We start from the raw sequence: 20315 nt of genomic DNA on the forward strand, positions 1-20315 counted from the left end.
CGTTTGAAAATTACACGCGTATAGCGTTAGACCATTCAAAATTATAAAACGAAACGGTCTCAATGCGTATGTGACAAATCTTCCACCTTCCATGGGAATTAGTTATACATTCAATGTGGAGGATCTAGTTGCATTTCAAGGGACCATTGATATATTGTCCAACCTTTCGCCTAACCATCCTGATTCCCCAGACCTTTCCCTTGATCCATAGCCCCCTCCTGACCCATTTTCTCAGCCTCTACGTCCCATACCTACCTATCCCGACCCATTTTCCAAGCCTCTACCTCTCATACCTACTCTTCCTGACCTTTTTTTCCAGCCTCTACGTCTAATTCCTACCCGTCCAAACCCATTTTCCAAGCCTCTATCTCCCATACTTACTCTTCCTGACCTTTCTTCTCAGCCTCTACCTCCCATACCTAACCTTCACACACCCAAAGAGGAAATAAACGATATCATGGACCATCAGATAATTTCAATGTCGAACAATGGGTTTCAAAAGTAGCTGGTTAAATGGAAGTCACACCCAGCTTCAGACAGCACGTGGCTCACTGAGGAAGAATTTCAGAGACTTGATCCTGACATCCTGGAGTGGTTCAAGAGTTTTATTTCGCTAGTGGCGAAATCTTCGTAGCTGAGGAGAATTGATGGGGACATCACGTGCACACGCGCACGCACGCCGCCCCCACACACGTACGCAAGGAGAGGAAGGGCCCCACCGTCGATCTGGCTTGATGATGACATCCAGGGAGGGCCTCCTAGTTAGAAGACAGAGTTTTGGCTCAAGAAAGTAGGCCCGTTAGCCAAGTAAAGCCCATCATGGGATCTCATGACCGTGTCCCACTAGTCGGATTGATTTCATATTTTAGGTTTTAATTATTTATGTTATTTATAATATCATGAACTCCTTAGATTTCTTTGATTAGTTTTTATTTTGGTTTACTTAATCCCCAAGTAATAGGTTGCGCACATGGCATGAGTTTTGGGGTATAGGATTTTCCTATAAATAGGCATCACTTGTAGTTCTTTTGATTCATTGAAGTTGAATAAATATTCCTGCGTGTATTTCTGCTATCTGAGTTTTTGAGTTGTTGAAAAATTCAAGTGGGTGTGAAGCCCTTCCTTTTCGAAGGGCTAAATTCAAGTGGGTGCAAAACCCTCCTTTTTCGAAGGGTTAACTACCGTGGTGTGAAGCCACGTTTATCCCAATTCGTCCCTCCATCTTATTTCATCCATTCTACGATTGTTTTCGCTTCAAATCCACTTGTTTTGCAGCTGTTCGTCTCTCTGCAGCCAGTTCCAGAATCTGGCCTTGCAGGAGGGCTGAAACTTCGACGGAACACCGCGCCTCGACCGCAGATCGGATTACGACGAAACTTGGAGGGTTTGAGGTCCCCCCCTGGCCGACCAAGGTCAAGGAAGCAATTTGGGGATTCGGGCCGCCACCACACCTGTGGCCAGTCTATTGCGCACGTGCGCCAAGCCCTGGCAGGCTATCCGCAGGCGGGAGCTGTTCCAGGTTTAGGTTTTCTTCCTACTTTCGTTTTTTTTTAATGCCTATTTTCATAACCCTAACCCTAGATTGCATCTTCCATAATTTATTCACCCCTTTTCTCACCATAGGTTTCCTCGATTTGAAATTGAGGAATCCCTTGGATTAGGGACCGGTTACTGTGCATGTGTGGATGATTTCTATTTCCCTTTGAGCATCATTTGGTCCATAATTTTACTAATCCAGTCCTAAGCCTGTGTAGGCCTGGACCCATGCAAATTCCCCTTGAATGTTTGGCTTCTGTGTGGGATGTGGAATTATTATGTGATTGTTTTGAATTAGTATGATCTAAGCCTGAAATCTTGTAAGGCCCGTATCCCAGTCTGTACCATTCCGTAGACCCCCGCGATCCTCCCTGTCAAATTCCGGCAAACCGCGACCTATAATCGGCATTTGCGCGCGACCCTGAGTCGCATCCTGTCAACCCAAGTCGACTTGACTCGAGACTTTATCCTAGCGACCGTGTCGTCGTTACGGTTCCAACGCCGCGTCTCGCGCATCGATGCAATACCCTGGCCAGGAGTTGTGGGCCCGCGTATATTTCGAGAAAACGCCACGCGTTGCAAATCCCGAGAAGATAATCTCTACAATCTATCAAATCAATCTCATCAATCAATCAAGTACAACACCCATCCCTCTCTTACCAACAAGGCATGGCAACCCATACCTCTCCCATCCAAAGTCAACTCTCTCTCTCTCTCTCTCCACCCATCCCTTCCTTACACCCATCACCATCACTCTCTCATTTCTCTCTTCACTCCCAAGCTACCAAGGGAGCAACCGTCTAAGCCTTCCAAGGGAGAAAGAGAGCCAAGTGTGGTCCACTCCCTACCGGCCAATCTCCCATCCTAGCCATCCATACTTCATTAACCTCCATCCAAGAGAGCTTAGGAGCTCAACATTCCATGGAGCCAAGAAGGAGCGAAATCGGTGGGTGATCTTGGGATTTCCACCGTTGATTTTCATTTGAGGGCCCACTTGTGATGGGACCCATTTTGATGTATGTGTTATAAACAAAGAGGGGCCCATAGTGGCAGGGTCCCTCCATCACACCGCTCTCTCTCTCTCTCTCTCTCTCTCTCTCTCTCTCTCTCTCTCTCTCCTTCTTATGTTGATGATAATATGTGTGTGGCCCACCCTGATGCACCCCACCATGAAGTATGTATCCAGATGAAGAGAAAATACAAATATCTGCTTGATTCAATGCAGCTGGTAGGTCTCACACATGTGGACCCACCTAGAAGTGGATTGGCCGGAGCACCACACCCAGCTATATAGCTGCTTCAAAGACGTTAGCAAGCTCTGTGGGCACCATGATGTATGTGCATCTCCAAGCCGTCCAGGGCTGGGATTTTTGGGGACATGAGGCCCATATGTTGTGCATCCACACCGTCCATCCATTGGGTGTGGACCCCACCAAGGCAGCAAGGTGTCCCATATCGGTATCAGTTGGCGTAACGGTGCCCTCCGAAACCGATATGGATACGTGGGCGTAACGGCGATACGGGGGAGTAACGGCCCGTAACGGTGCAAAAATTTTTTTTTTTGGCCAAAAAAATATGGATAAAATCCGGAATATTCTAAGCATTCCAAATATGCATTCATTTATAAATTGGAACATGTTTATGGAGGTGTAACGGCCCACTCTTTGGGGAGTTGTATCGGACTGTCTGATGAATTTATGAACCAGATAACCTGAATTTGACTGCAAAATTCATATATTTAATTTTCTAACTATCTAATATCAATGATAGATATATTAGAATGAATGTAATATGAAAATATCTTACATTAGGTGTTTGCAATTATTTTTGAGGAATTTCTCGAACATACCTGTGCATGTGACTGTGATTCCTATCTATGACCTATCATCCTCAAGTTAAGAATATTAAAAAAAATAAAATTAGTAGTGTCTGATATACTCCCCTGCAACTTGATTAAGGATTACTTGATTGGTTGTCAGGGGAGCTATTTTAAATACAAGTTCGGCAGTGTCAAGTGTGTGCATGGCTTCTTGCAATAATACTGCTGTGAGCTGTCTGCTGCAAATACTTACCTTAATACAAATATATACTCACAATCACAAGTCACCACCAAAATGAAAATCTGCTTTTTCGTGGTTGCTCGACCTCCACATCATTGTCATTGTCACCATCAGGTTGAGACTGTCCAATAGGTGTAGGTGCTGCATATCCATATTATCCAGTGCCAGAAGGAAATACTAGATCAACGAAACCAGAGGATGACTGATTCTGACTAGGCAATGACTCTGACCCCGAGTAAGGATATCCACCAGTGCCCATCGAATAGCCATACTGGTGCCCATACTCAGGCTGTTGAGAATCTCGAGATTGAGAGTACGTTTGCTGTGATGAGTAACTTGGATTTGGATCTGGATATCTATAATCATATGGATATTAACCGGGAGGGCTACTCCAACATGAATGTGATGGAACAGGCTCAGTATAACTATCATAATCATAATTCAATTGACCATAAGAATATCCATCATAATAACTAAGACCATGAGCCTGCTGATGTTCCAGACCTCCCGGATCCGGTGCACCATTAGATGTACCCTCCTGCTGGCTGTATCGTGACTCGGTACACTCATAAGTCCGACCTCGTGTACCACCTCGTCGATGTTCATCGGCATCGCGATCTATAGACGGCTGTATAGGGCACTGAGCAACACCGGAAGTTCCAGCACCAGGGGCAGGGAGTCATCCTCACCATCATCCGATACGGTCACGCTACCACTGCTCGTACTATTTTGTTGATCTTGAGCCGTACCCGTACTTGGCATAAACGCTGCCCCTCTTACTAAGTCCAACACATCTGCACGACTCTTGTTGCGCTCTACGTATTTCTGGATCATCAATTTCCAATTCTTCACAATCCTCTTCAATTTGCTTTTCCTTTGTTTCCAACCAAGGTAGAAGCGGGTCATCCTCATCATAAATATTGTCCAAGCTTATTGGACAGTAGTCTCCGTCATTGACAGCTGTAATGCTCCTATGATGTCGTCGCATTCTTAGTTTGATATTGTACTGCATGAAGACAAGTCTTATCTAATGTTCTAGTCTGCAATCTATTCCTATTCTTTGAATGAATAAGCGCAAAACAACTCCAATTCCTTTCACAGCTAGATGAAGATGTCTGGCTTAAAAACTTTTACTACAATTTTTTGGAGAGCCTTCGTACTCTCTCCGAAATTAATCCACCATTCGGCCGGTTGCAACCTAGATACTGCATGCTGTGCAAGAACATCTCCAAAGCTACCAAGGCGATTTCCAAATATATCTAATTCATTCAACGCCCGTATTTGCAGATCTATGTCAGGCTCTAATCTCTTTATCACATTTTTTAGCCCGACACGAACTTCATCATCCTCAACAAATGATTGGGCATATCTATACCTAGGATTTAGATAATAATCTGCTGCATGAAGATCATGATGGAGTTGTCTTATCCATCTCTTGTCGATCATCCTCCAATAAAACTCTTAGCTTTTACAATCACGTTGAGTTGCCAACTTTGCCTTATCCATGGCATCGTATAGGAAGCCCATGGTAGGTGCTTCGTCAGTTTCAACAAGACGGAGTACCCTCATTAGTGGCTCCATCACCTTTAGGATCAACTTGACCCTCTTCCAATATTTGTTGTCCCGTACGGTGTTCACAACTTCAACCGGTGCCCCTGATGTCTTCTTCCCATGTTTTGTATTGAGACCATTCTCGGGAAGCAAACATCTCACTCAACTCTCCCCTATGCTGGAATAAACTCTCTAATGCTATAAAGTTTGTTGCGAATTTAGTCACCGCAGGCCTCAACAACTCTCGTCCTTTCGTGAACTTTCTCATTATTGCGACTACTTGATCATGGTTGTAAATAAACGCCGTCACTTCTCTTGCCCTTTCGACTATTTCCTTGACATTCTTCTTCTTCCTAATATCTTCAAATATAAGATCAATACAATGGGCAGCACATGGTGACCAAAAAAGATATTTTCTCTTATCCATCAACATGTCCTGCAAGCTTATATGATGCTTCATTATCTGTCACAATCTGCACTACATTCTCCTCTCCAATCTCTTCTACAACTTTATCCATTAGTTTAGTAATATAATTAGAATCTTTTGTTACTTCTGAGGCATCAATTGACTTGTAGTATATAGTTCCTAAGTGGCAGTACACCATGAAGTTGATCATGCTGCGTCTGGTTGGGCCAATCCAACCATCACACATGATCGTGCATCCTCTGGCTTGCCATACAGGTTTAGAGGTAGCCATGTATGCTTTCACATCCACATACTCTGCATTTGTCCATTTCCCCCTAATCTCCTTAGCCGTGGGAGCTTTTATTCCTTCACCTGCTTCTGCTGCTGCATCAATTACCACCTACCAATATGGAGAATTGGCCGCATTATGAGGTATGTTAACATGTATAAATAACTTTGCTGCTGCTCTACCTAATTTCTCAACGGAAGTTCTACTCCACATTTTTTTTATCTTCTTTTGTTTAGTTGATTCTTTCCTAAACAGGATTGGATCAATAGAGGGTCTCCTAGGCTCATTTACTTCTTCATCCAAACATATAGGGGCATCACGTGAAGATGTCTGTCGTCGGCTCCCAAACACACGTCGTAACCCACCAAACCTACACTCCCCATATATCACGCACTGACCCATGAGTGCCAAACATGCGGCGACGTTCTTCCTCTTCACGAGCTAGACACAAGCTCTCTCTCCTAACTATAGTTACTTCCCGATCTGAATCTTCATCAGAATCAATAATATCTTCATCACAAACGCCCATATATTCAGGACCAAACACCTTTTGTCGAACTGCATCCAAAACATCATCTTTCTTCTTTTGTACAGCAGCACGTTTACCCTTCGACTCATCCAGACTAGCTTGCATTAAATGCATTATCTCTTTCGGTACTCTAGTACATGCCGCAACTTGACCCTTTCGATGTGCCAAATGTTGTTTGAGACGGGTAATTCCACCAGTCACTATTCTATCACAATACCCTCTCACCATGTTGCCATCCAATATCTTCACTTGTTGTTGGCCAGACCCAGACATTTCTTTAGGTTTAGGTAGATACTAGATAATTAGATATAGATTAGAGTATGAGTGTATGACTTATGTCAATAAAGATGATTTTATGTTCTAACTAAACCCTAAGAAGCTCCAAAACCCGTCCAATATAAGCAAATAAAAACATAAAGTCACTAATTCGATAATAGAAAAAAATATAAAATGGCACCCCAAATCTGTAAATGCACATTAACATGTTCTACTATGATTAACACATCATAAGGCATGATTAAAACAGCAAAACAATCATTAAAAATTGATGTTTTGATTTTATTTTTTTAAAAAAAGAGCCAAAATTAATGTGTAAATAGAAAAAAAATATAAAATGGCACCCCAAATCTGTAAAACGCACATTAACATGTTCTACTATGATTAACACATCATATGACATGATTAAAACAGCAAAACAATCATTAAAAATTGATTTTTTGAATTTTTTTAAACAAAGCCAAAATTAATGCGTAAATAGAAGAAAAATATTTAAAAAATATAAAATGGCACCCCAAATCTGTAAAATGCACATTAACATGTTCTACTATGATTAACACATCATATGACATGATTAAAACAGCAAAACAATCATTAAAAATTGATTTTTCGAATTTTTTAAAAAAAGGGCCAAAATTAATACGTAAATAGAACAAAATAAATAAAAAATATAAAATGGCACCCCAAATCTATAAAATACACATTAACATGTTCTACTATGATTAACACATCATATAGCATGATTAAAACAGAAAAACATATTAAAAAAAGTATAAATACCAATTTTTTACGAATTTCTGAAAAATGGCCCACCAAGCTTCGATTCAAGAAAATCCGTAATATAATATGTTTTTATCTCAAATACCAAGCCAAGATTGGTCGAAATTAGTAGCAGAAAGATTGAGTGAGAGTTTGGAAGCAAATGGTTTTAAAAAAATGAAAAATGGAGCTTAAAAAGGCAAAAAAAAAAAATTTGCCGTTATATGACTGTTACGGGTCAGTAACGGCTGTTACGCCCGTAACGGCCGTTACGGGTGCAAAAATGGGACATCGCCGATACGGCCCCGAAACGCGTAACAGGTCCCACCGTTACCAATACGTAACCGATTTGGGATACCTTGCATGGCAGCGTGGGGCCCACCTTGACTTGATGTGTTACATCCACACCGTCCAATCCATGGACGGTGGATGTGGATTGGCCGGAGTACCCCCATGCAGCAGTTGCTACTGCCCACTGACGCCAGCAAGTTCCGAGGGTCTGATCACGAGGTAGTGTTGTATCTAAACCATCCGTCCAAGACATGGGACCCACTCCACACGTGTTGCACGTGTGGTGGGACCCACCTTGATGTATGTATTCGATCCCCACACTGTCCATCTAGACGGTGCAGGTGTGGGGTGCACCATGATGTATGGGTTTAGTTCCCACCGTCCGTCCGTTTGAGGACGTGGGCCACACCAAGATGCATGTGTTTCTCCACACCACCTATTTGTTTTAAGGGTGGGCCCACCCCACACGTGGGCAGGTAGGACCCACCTTGATTTATGTATTTTGCACCCACGGTGTGTTGAGTGGCGCGCACCCTGATATGTGTTTGTATGCTCACCATCCTTCTTTGGGGGGGGGGGGGTGGGGGGGGTAATGGCTATGGACCCCACTGCGGTGTATTTGGCCCACCTTGATGTATATTTCGTATATCCAGACCGTCCATCCGGGGGCTGGACGTTGAGGCCAACCATAATGTGTTTTATTTTAAGCCGTCCATCCATTTTTTTTGGACGTGGCCACCATGATCTGGACAGTGGGCCCTATCATGATGCATGTGTTCATCCATGCAGTCCATCATCCAGATATGGACAATGGGACCCATGCAATGAATGTGTAATATCCAAACCGTCCAGATCATGGGGCCTACCTTGATATATATGTGGTCATTGTTTGAGGCCCAATTCGATTTATATGTGGCCCATGTAGTGAGGCCCAATGTGATGCATATATGGCCCTTGTTTGAGGCTCAATGAGATGTATATGAGGCCCTTATGTGAGACCTAATATGATGTATTTAAGGCCCATTGGAAGAGGCCTATTGAGATGTATTTGAGGCCCAGGTAAGAGGCCCATTGTGATGTATTTGAGGCCCAAATATCAGGCCCCAATGTGATGTATATGCGGCCCATTTGATAAGGCCCATTACGATGTGCAAGTGGCCCATTGTGATGTGTATTGGGCTCTTGAGTGAGGCCCATGGTGATGCATATTAAGCCCTTGTGTAAGGCCATGGGCCCACTATACGTTTGGCTCTATGTGGGCCACTCCTTGGGAGCAATGTAGGTTAAATGTCCACATTGATGGACAATGATGGTTAAAGGTCCACATTGTGACCTTCCCTTAGGCCCTTTGTTAGGCTGATTATCGATACCGATTGTGAGTATGTGATAGTATAGCATCATGACACATGCCCATACGCATCATCCGCATGCTTGATATGAGATGTGGTTGACCATTGCATATGCCATTGGGCAGGTTGTTATGGGGCTCCCTGATAGGCGGAGTTGTCCCACATGAGCGCGTGGTATGCACAGGTTTGATGCATGACTGGATAGTATGACTCATGCATCTCGCATTTTGTGATATGACTACCATACGCCCTAGCGACATCAGGGCCGTAGCCTCCAAAGGCATATCGTGGATGGCCAGATGGGACAACGGAAATCTTTCTACATGGGGTGCCATAGATATCCTTGGGTGAAAGTCCCTAAACCCTCTAGGTACCAGAGGACCCTCCAACGTCTAAACCGAGTGGATACATGAGCACCTGAGTGTCGAATACCAGTAGGTCGCATCTCCCACTGTGTCGTGGTCAGTTGGAAGGGGATATGGCCTTATCCGCCCGAGTGAGGGGGGCTGTAAGCTAGGCTGAGTTTGATCAGCTCCCAAATGGGTCCGCTATCGACGAGCCGGGTAGGCATTGCTATATTGGTGGCAGGTGGGTAGTGAGGTCTCTTCCACTTACCCAGTTGTGCGCTTCATGGGGCGGCAGATGGCGTAGAGTGTAATAAACCCCAGTGATGATCCCAGAGATGTACGGTACTAATATGTGGACTTATTGAGCAAGAGTTGCATACTCAGCATTTTACTCATTCATTCATTATCCAATCGGGCTAGTGGTGCATAACTAACTGTTGTGTACCTTCGCAATGACTAGGTTTCGGTTGGGGCGCGCAACCAACCTGAGATCAGGAGTTTACCACATTGAGTCTAGCTATCTAAATTTAGGTATGGGATTGGTTTGGATAGAAGTCCCTTGTGATAGACCCCATAGCCTGCGATAATACGTACTATCATTCCGACTTCACACTCCAGCTTGGTCATTTTATTCGTACCACATATTGCATTGCATCCTCAACACAGCATTTGGTTTACTATGCTTCTATATTGCATAGCCTGAAAAAGGTTGATAGTATTATGGACTTGGTAGGATCTCCATATTGTATTACATCCGCGACATATGACATTTTGGGTTGCTATGTTTCTGCATTTATATAGCTTAGATACAGCTGACGGTATTCATGGACTTGTCAGGATTTGCATATTGCATTGTATCCTCAGTATATGATATTTGGCTTACCATGCCTCCGCATTGCATAGCTAATCTACATTGCTTCCTCAGTATATGATATTGGCTTATTATGTTTTTGCATCGCTTAGCCTGGATAGAGCTGATGATATTTATGGACTTACCAACATGTTTCCGCATTGCTCTGATATTGCATATTTGGTACTTACCTGGCGCACACACTTACACCACCCTCTAAGCTTTCTATAAGCTTATGCACGATAGACGCGTGTAGGTGGCGTTAGGTCGCAACAGCATTGAGCTTGGAGCATGCAGCTGTCTTTTAGAGCTTTGATTTTCGATATATGTATTTCCCTTTCAGTACTGTATTCAAATGTTTATATTAGTGGATATGTGATGATAATGTTGCCTTTGTGATTTGGGTAAACTTGTGGTTATGCTTCTTACGAGATAAATGTACGTTGAAAAATCCTCCTTATAACCTATAGGATCCCAGGATCGAAATCTAATGTATGGGCGCTGGGAGTCAAGAATGGGGTACTACGGAGGCAGTCGGCACCGGATTCGGCGATCAGGAATTTTGTGAGCCAGGTTTCCGAGTTTGGGGCGTGACAAATCTTGCATATCATATTTAAATTTTATGTCCCGCATCACCACATCTCATGGGTTAGGACCTCAGCCGAACCCCCCTCGTGGGCCCCAAATCACGAGTATCGCCTCACACAGGCCGCCCACCCCGAGTGTGTCCCCGCATCCCAGAGGCTGCCCCACTCGAGCCTGGTGTGAAATGCGCATTAATCACCCCCGGTTAGGAGTTTCGAACACGAGACCTCCCCCGTAGGCCCCGCCCACCCCGAGTGTGCCCCTATATCCCACAGGCGACCCCACTCGAGCTCGGTGTGAAAATGCCCCTGCATTAGAACATAAATGGCCTTGTTTCTTGTTTTGCCAATGAGGAGTCTGGGGTGTGGTGCCCTCCTTGCAAGAGACCTCTCTTGGATTAGGAGCTCAATAAGTTCATTCGGCTTTTGGAGTTGTCACGGTGTTCACCCTTCTCCTAGAGTCATTTACTCACCAACCTAGCTCCTAGAAAGATCTAGCAAGTTCTCAATTCACTCCCTCTTCAAGCTCCTTGGCTCTCTCTCAGTTCCTCTTGGCCATGCTTTCCCTTCATCCAGTCCAATGGTGCTTCACTGAAGATTGTTTGCCTTTGCTTGGCTCCTCGCTAAAGGGAAAATTCTGACCATCACAACCTCCAAAGGCAGGGATTAGTTTTCCCCAATATCTGCCTGATGTGTAGTAAGGCAGTCGAATTTATTGATCATCTATTCATTCTCCGTCTATACGCTCAAGGGATCTGGTCGGCCATCCTAAGCAGCCTCCTCACATCTTGGGAAATGCCCTGTTCTACTCAGGATCTCTTTGATTGGCATGATGGCAGAAATGTTAGAAATGCTCGTAGAGTCATTTGGCACCTCTCCATCCTGGCTGCCCTTTGGGCCATTTGGAAATAAAGGATTACACGGTGCTTCCTAAGTTCCTCTTCATCTTCAGCCTGTGTTCTGGCCATTATCTTCAGCGACATCACGGATTGGGAGCCCTGTCTTTTTCACCTCTGGGATCTGGACCTCTTCTCCTTAGGCTTCTTCTCGGGCCCAGGCCCGGTGGTTTTGTTCTTCGAGTTGTATAGCTATATAGGCCTTTTTTTATTTTGTTTTGTTTTGATTTGTTTCTATGTACCTTTGTTTTCTCTTTTCTGTTTCTTTTGTTGTTTTCAGCCTTTTGTCCTTTTAATTCAGCAAGCTTCAAAAAAAAAAAAAAAAAAAAAGAAAAAGAAAAAAGAAAAGAAAGAAAGGCAAGTGTGTGCAAGCAAGGCTGGGACATGCCCACAAGGTGTGGAAGTGCTATAGTAACTTGCAAATGCACACGCAAAGCTTGCAAGCAGCGAAGGGATAAATGTACATACAGAAAAGAGTTTGAGGCCGTGTTCATATTGAGCTTTCCTGTGACCACAGTCGGCTGCCCGTTTCATCCACTTCTTCGCTTGTCGATGGCTTCGCATTAATCCTTCACCAGAGGAGTAACACAAGGAAGTATTGTACATTGCACGCGCATTTCCACCTTCTGCTGCTCTTAAATACCACTTAGCCTGTTTTCAAAACCCACATTCAGGATCCTCTGCTTTTAGGTTTACAGAAAAACAAATAACACACTGTATCCTAATTGCAAAAAAATGATTAAACAGATGCCAAATTTAGAATCAGCATCTAATGCATTACTCAGGAAGAAATATTAATCTTCCCATTCATAATAGCAAACTATAGCCTGGAGTATCTGAGAGAAGAGTTTAGAATCATGGATTCTGCCATATTTAGGAAGACCTGCTATTCAAGATTATTTTAGTATTTACAAGCTGCTCCTCTCATCGAATTCCTAGCATAGAAAGCATGCCAGTTTATCATGTTTATCTCAACTTGCTATTAGTAATAGCATTGCTATAAACAAAAGCAGAGGATACACTGTCAACATTAATAAACTGCTAAAACATTCAGTAGCAGGAAATACAATTCAAACTTTCTCTTTACAGCTCTTAGAGGGAGAGGTACACAAATGATGTTGGCAAAATATATAGAACCATCATAATCATCATCATTGTAGACTTGTCCCATCTATTTGGGGGTTGGCTTACAATGGGTATAGAACAATATATGAAAATGACATCTTCGAAAAAAATGTTAAGGATTAGATTTTATTAAGGAAAAAGAAGCATTATAAAACAGAAAGGGTCTTCATAAAAAAACAAAGGAGAGATCTCTTTCTAGCCAAATCATCTGCTACATCATTAATGTCCCCTACTGAAATGGAAAAATGTGGCAACTAAAAACAGCAGCACCATGCCATAAAACCAGTGTTTTAAATATCAACAATATTGGCTGATATATCTTGTATCCCACCTGTGCGATACAAAACTCGCAAGTAGTGCGGTATATCTCACATGTTCGATTAGGTGAGCATTTTCGATCCTTTTTTTTTTTTTTTTTTTTTTTTTTTTGTTTTTTTCTGTAAATCATGTTAAATCAGCGTCAAACTGTTACCAAGGTGTCCCGTATCGGTATCAGTTGGCGTAACGGTGACCTCCAAAACCGATACGGATACGGGGGCGTAACGGTGATACGGGGGCGTAACGGCGCAAAATTTTTTTTTTGCCAAAAAAATATGAAAAAATATGGATTAAATCCGAAATATTCTAAGCATTCCAAATATGCATTCATTTATAAATTGGAACATGTTTATGGTGGTGTAACGGTCCACTCTTTAGTGAGAAGTTGTATCGGACTGTCTGATGAATTTATGAACCAGATAACCTGAATTTGACTACAAAATTCATATATTTAATTTTCTAACTATCTACTATCAATGATAGATATATTAGAATGAATGTAATATGAAAATATCTTACATTTAGGTGTTTGCAATTATTTTTGAGGGCCAAAATTCATGCGTAAATAGAAAAAAATATAAAATGGCACCCCAAATATGTAAAATGCACATTAACATGTTCTACTATGATTAACACATCATATGGCATCATTAAAACAGCAAAAGAATCATTAAAAAATGATTTTTCGAATTTTCAAAAAAAGGGCCGAAAAAAATGCGTAAATAGAAAAAAATAAAAAAATATATAAAATGGCACCCCAAATATGTAAAATGCACATTAACATGTTCTACTATGATTAACACATCATATGGCATCATTAAAACAGCAAAAGAATCGTTAAAAAATGATTTTTCGAATTTTCAAAAAAAGGGCCGAAATAAATGCGTAAATAGAAAAAAATATAAAAAAAATATAAAATGGCACCCCAAATCTGTAAAATGCATGTTAACATGTTCTACTATGATTAACACATCATATGGCATCATTAAAACAGCACAAGAATCATTAAAAAATGATTTTTTCAAATTTTCAAAAAAAGGGCCAAAATAAATGCGTAAATAGAAAAAAATATAAAAAATATATAAAATGGAACCCCAAATCTGTAAAATGCACATTAACATGTTCTACTATGATTAACACATCATATGACATCATTAAAACAGCAAAAGAATCATTTAAAAATGGTTTTTCGAATTTTCAAAAAAAGGGCCAAAATAAATGCGTAAATAGAAAAAAAATATTAAAAAAATATAAAATGGCACCCCAAATCTGTAAAATGCACATTAACATGTTCTACTATGATTAATACATCAAATGGCATGATTAAAACAGCAAAACAACCATTAAAAACTGATTTTTCGAATTTTAAAAAAAGGGGCCAAAATTCATGCGTAAATAGAAAAAAATATTAAAAAATTATTAAATGGCACCCCAAATCTGTAAAATGCACATTAACATGTTCTACTATGATTAACACATCTATGACATGATTAAAACAGCAAAATATATTAAAAAAAGTATAAATACCTATTTTTGACGAATTTCTGAAAAATGGCCCACCGAGCTTTGATTCAAAAAAATCTATAATATAATGTGTTTTTCTATCAAATACCTAGCTAAGGTTGGTCGAAATTAGTAGTAGAAGGACTTAGAAATAGTTTGGAAGCAAGAGGTTTCAAAAAACGGCAAAAACAGAGCTAAAAAAAAAGTTACCGTTTTGGGCCCGTTACGCCCGTATCGGTCCCGTATCGGCCGATACGGGTACAAAAAATCGAATCGGCCGTTTCGGCCCCAAAACGGGTAACGGTTCGCACCGTTACCGTTACGTATCGGCCGATACGGCCGATACGTAACCGATTTGGCATTCCATGACTGTTACAAATACATGGTTTTTCATGTTTTGTATGAAAAAGCATGGATTGCGAGCTTCAATTTTGAGATTTGGAGGAGATGGGCCGAGTTGCAGAAAGTTGAAAAATTCAAAATTTCCCACTTGCTCACAAATCGGTTGCAATCCTTGTGTCCAAACATAAAATCAAACATGTATGTAACCTAATCTAGTGATTCTTCTTTTGCTTTTGAATGTATTACTTGTGTTTCCACACGTCTTCTTATATTTATAAATTATATGAATGAACTTTGAATATACTTGCATCAATTCAGTTAGACAATGCATAGATTAAGACCCCATACAAAGAAAAACTATTATATGCACTTATTTTTTGTAATGTTTTGATTTATGAGTGTGTTGATGTGTTTTTTAAGGCAAATGCTGGAAGGAAGCAAAGTATTGTTCTGCCTACATGGATGTTCTCTTGTTAAGGTCTCATTGACATGCTCATGTATCACAAACAGGGACCTGTAAAAATTGATAGATCAAAAGCATTAGGAATCAGATTCAACCATGTGCTATCAACTATGAGGCGCAGTAGACGCAGCTGCTGCAGACATTGAAGCAACTAAAATATTAGCAGCAGATTCCAGTCAACATCAATCATACTTGTCTATGTTGATGTAAAGAGTGATAGCAGAGGCTTCATCTCTGACTAACAGTGAGGAGAGGTGGGCAGAAATAGCATTGAGGAAAACACTGAATGCCACTGATTTTCAGAACCTCATCTATCCATGTGAGCAACATCTTGGAGGGAACAACAGATCTCCTTAGAATCTTCAGTTCTTGCAGGGAGCTTATTATTCTCAGAAAGAAGCTGGTGCTGCTTTTATGAAGATGTGGAATGGAAGATTAATCAATACAATGTCCGTACATACCAAATAGCCGAGTATGGATTGGGGAACAAGGAAAGGCATTGTGATGGGAAGGGTGAATATAGAACGTCGGAATGATAGTAACAAGCAGAAATGAAAAAGCTGCTCATACCATTCTCATTGAGAAGAAAGGGCCAGAAAAGAGAAAAATGCTCTCTTAGAGCACTATAAACTATAGTGGTCCTAGTTGCATCTGAATACTTAGCCCAATCAATTTTTCTAGACTATTCCTTAGGTCTAATGCACATTTCATGGGCTACCATGCAAGCATCGAAGCAATCTGACTAATAAAAACCATTTGATCAATGCACTTTAACATAGACAGTTAAGATCATTTACACAAAAATAAGTCCAATCAACAATGTGATCCATCTATTTGTTAGTGAACATCGTGGATATCTTGTGGAAAAAAAAAAATCAATTTTGTTAAGCAATCATAAACATCCCATTCATGGATTGGAAAAAGAAATGCCTACGGAAAAGAAGGCCAAACCAAGGATGGATTGGGTCATCTTAATTGACAATTCAGATCGATCAATTGGACGGTCCAAGCAAACCAATGTAACTAGGAGCACTATAACTTATAGTGCTCTGAGAGCACTGGAGCATATATGTTTTATGAATAGGTACGAATATAAATAACACTTAATAGATAGTTCAGATCGATCAATTGGACTGCCCAAGCAAACTGATGTAACTAGGTGCACCATAACTTACAGTAATAATGTAGGGGCATTTTCACATCGGGCTCAAGTGGAGTGGCCTATGTGAAGCGAGGGCACACTCCGAGTAGGCGGCCCGTGTGAGGTGGGTGGTTCGTGTGAGGCGAGACCCATGTGATGTGCGCCCATGTGAAGTGGGGCCGACAACGGGAGTTCGGCCAAGGACCTGAACCATGTGAAGTGGGGCCTGGGCTATGACATAAAGGGATTGATTCGCCACGCTCTATCAGTTCGAACTTTTAAAGCAAGTGGTTAGTTGTCCTGCATCAAGTGCTTTGAGAGGACTGGAGCATATCTGTTTTTATTAATATGTACAAATATAAATAACACTTAAGACAACTCAAATCGATCAATTGGACTATCCAAGCAAATCGATGTAACTAGGATCACTATAACTTATGCTCTGAGAACACTAAACCATTTCTACTTTATGAATAGGTACTACAAGAATAAATAACACTTAACCCTACCGCCACCCTTCGTTTAGGAATTAAAATTTGTGGTAATGCTACCCTCCCTCTAGGTCGTAGACATGGAGTTGTGGCTCTGGGGTTTGGCCGCATGACTATGAAACTTAAACAAAATTTTACCGAATACTTGACTGGCTATGCCAAGGTCAAAAATGGTAATGTAACGGCCGTAACTTAACGGTAATGCTAGTAGCCATTTCGCGTTACAGGGGTGTAATTGGGGGTTGGGGGACTAAAAAACAATCAAGTAATGGTCGTTACGTGCATAACGGTCATAAAACAGCTAGTTTATTATGTATAAAATTTATCATTTTGCACTCGAAATCAAGGTATTAACATACAATTACGTATTGGTCGTATTGCCCGATACGTAACGGTAACGGTCGATATCGTTACCCGATATGCCCCACAAATCCGTGCCCCTCCATAATGGGCCGTTATAGGGCATAACAGCCATTACGGTCCTCGTAACAGATGTTACGCATGGTAACCTAAAAGAAAATGAAAAAAAAAAAAAACAGATCAAATGGCCATTTTTTATTTTTTATTTTTTTTGCTTTTTAAGATCTGTTTTTATACTTTTTGAAACTTCTTTCTTCCAAACACTTCCTAAATCATTCTATTGTTATTTTTGACCACTCTTAGCTTGATATTACAGATAAAAACAACTTATATTAAGGATTTTCTTTATTCGAAGCTCCGTGGGCTATTTTCCAGAAATTCCTCAAAAATAGGTATTTATATTTTTTATTCAATGTTTTGCAGTTTGAATTGTAGAATATGATGTGTTAATTATAATAAAAGATATTAATGTCCATTTTACAGATTGTTGTTGTCATTTTATATTTTTTTCTAATATTTTTCTATTTACGCACTATTTTCAGCCCTTTTTTTTTAAATTCGAAAAATCATTTTTTATTGAATGTTTTGTTGTTTTAATGATAGAATATGATGTGTTAATCATGGTAGAACATGTTAATGTCCATTTTACAGATTGTTGTTGTCATTTTATATTTTTTAAAATAATTTTTTTTAGTTACGCACTATTTTCAGCCCTTTTTTTTTAATTCGAAAAATCATTTTTTATTCAATGTTTTGTTGTCTTAATGGTAGAATATGATGTGTCAATCATAGTAGAAGATATTAATGTGCATTTTACAGATTGTTGATGTCATTTTATATTTTTTATAACTTTTTTCTATTTACACACTATTTTCGGCCCTTTTTTTTAATTCGAAAAATCATTTTTTATTCAATGTTTTGCTGTTTTAATGGTAGAATATGATGTGTTAATCATAGTAGAACATGTTAATGTCTATTTTACAGATTGTTGTTGTCATTTTATATTTTTTTATAATTTTTTTCTATTTATGCACTATTTTCGACCCTTTTTTTTTTAAAATTCGAATATATAACACATGTAAGATATTTTCATATTACATTCATTCTAATATATCTATCATTGATAGTAGATAGTTAGAAAATTAAATATATGAGTTTTGCAGTCAAATCCAGGTTGTCTGGTTCATAAATTCATCAGACAATTCGATACAACTTCTCACCAAAGAGTGGACCGTTATACCACCAAAAACACATTCCAATTTATAAATGAATGCATATTTGGAATGCTTAGAGTATTCCGGATTTAATCCATATATTTTCATTTTTTTGGCAAAAAAAAAAAATGCACCATTACAGGCTGTTACGCCCCCATATCGCCATTACACCCCCATATTCGTATCGGTATCGGAGGGCACCATTACGCCAACCGATACCGATACGGAATACCATGTCACTCACTATGGTCCACCTGAGATTTAGATCTGTCTGATTTTTGGGATCCTGCCTTAAAATGAGTTAGCAAAACAGATTAGCGGCATGAATATAAAAATACACTGAGATGGACCCCACATTCAAGGTCTCGTCCACTAGTGGTCCACCTGAGATATGGATCTACCTCATTTTTTTTTTATCATGTCATAAAATGAGTAGGCATAACAGATGAACAATGTGGATATATAATACATACATCAAGGTGAGCCCATATACATGGGCCAAAAAAATTGGACATAAGGCATATATTAACTCAAAATTAATTAATTAAATTATAGACTATTGTTGCTATGTCACAATCTAAAATTTAATTTATTTGAATGATTTCATCGTTAATTTGTAGACACTTGTTATTTTGAAATTGGACCATTTGATATTTTTTTCATTCTTCACTGTCCAATAAATGTGCACCAATCCATCAGTGGGACAGGTACCAATAAATTACATGAATTTCAGGCTGATTTGGGACATCAAATGGTCTGCCAAATCAACAACATGATCACCTGAATTTAATTTCAATTTTTTTTTAAGATATTAGGAAAAAAAATAATATCAAGAGTCCCTAACCTCTGTATGTCGAAATCAAATGTATGAGAGTTGCAAGGTATGTAACATACCAATACTATAAATAATAATAAAACCTATAAATATGAGATGTTTTGGTATTACATTCATTCTAATAAATTTATATTGATATTATATAGTTGAATAATTAAATATAAAAGATTTGCAATTAACTCCAAGTTGTCAGGTTCATAAATTCATCAGACAACCCGATACAACATTCTCACTAAAGATTAGACCGTTATACTACCTTAGACATATTCAAAATTATAAATGCATATTTGGAATGTTTACAATTTTTCGCATTTTTTGGATTTTTTTTTTTGGGATTTTGTATTAGCAAAAATAAAAATAAAAATCGACCGATATAGGGGCATATCGGTCGTTACGCCGATTCAGCGTATCGGTAACGGTGGGCACCATTATGTCGATATAGGGACTTTTTTTTTTTTTTTTTTTTTTTTTTTGTGATTTCTTATTGGAAATGATGAAATCAAGTGGGGAAACACCAAATCAACGGTATCTTGCTAAATATTTTCTCAATTTATTTTTTCCTTTTTTCTTTTTTGAAAGATGATGAAATTTATTAAAGCCAAAAGGCAAAGAAAAAGCTACAAGCAGAAAGCAAAACACAAAAGCAAAGAAATAAAAAGAAAAACAAACCTATACAAGCTTACCCAACCTTTAAAATAAAATTTAAAAAAAAAAAAAAAAAAAAAAAAAACACCCTAAAGGAGCCCCTGCAGACCCCACACATAGAGCCTCTCATGTTATGAAACCACCTATTATTTCTT

General features: G+C 39.7%; 1 protein-coding gene and 1 long non-coding RNA gene across 6 annotated transcripts in view; one reads left to right on the forward strand and one right to left on the reverse strand.

Annotated features, from left to right (window-relative positions):
- LOC131246102 (F-box protein At1g70590) overlaps positions 1–20315 on the reverse strand; it is a 57907-nt gene that overhangs the window by 16950 nt on the left and 20642 nt on the right. For all 5 annotated transcript variants that reach the window (XR_009171166.1, XR_009171165.1, XR_009171163.1 and 2 more), the window contains exon 3: positions 12192–12374. Coding sequence is in view for 2 of the 5 variants with exons in the window: in XM_058245971.1 (XP_058101954.1) it covers positions 12192–12374 (183 nt within the window). In the remaining 3 variants the exon portion in view is untranslated. The remainder of the gene's footprint in view (positions 1–12191; positions 12375–20315) is intronic.
- On the forward strand, positions 3023–13749 carry LOC131246104 (uncharacterized). Its single transcript, XR_009171169.1, has 2 exons — positions 3023–3347; positions 13692–13749. It is a non-coding gene; the product is annotated as an uncharacterized LOC131246104 (long non-coding RNA).

This window comes from Magnolia sinica, chromosome 5 (assembly GCF_029962835.1).
Source record: "Magnolia sinica isolate HGM2019 chromosome 5, MsV1, whole genome shotgun sequence".
Lineage (NCBI taxonomy): Eukaryota > Viridiplantae > Streptophyta > Magnoliopsida > Magnoliales > Magnoliaceae > Magnolia > Magnolia sinica.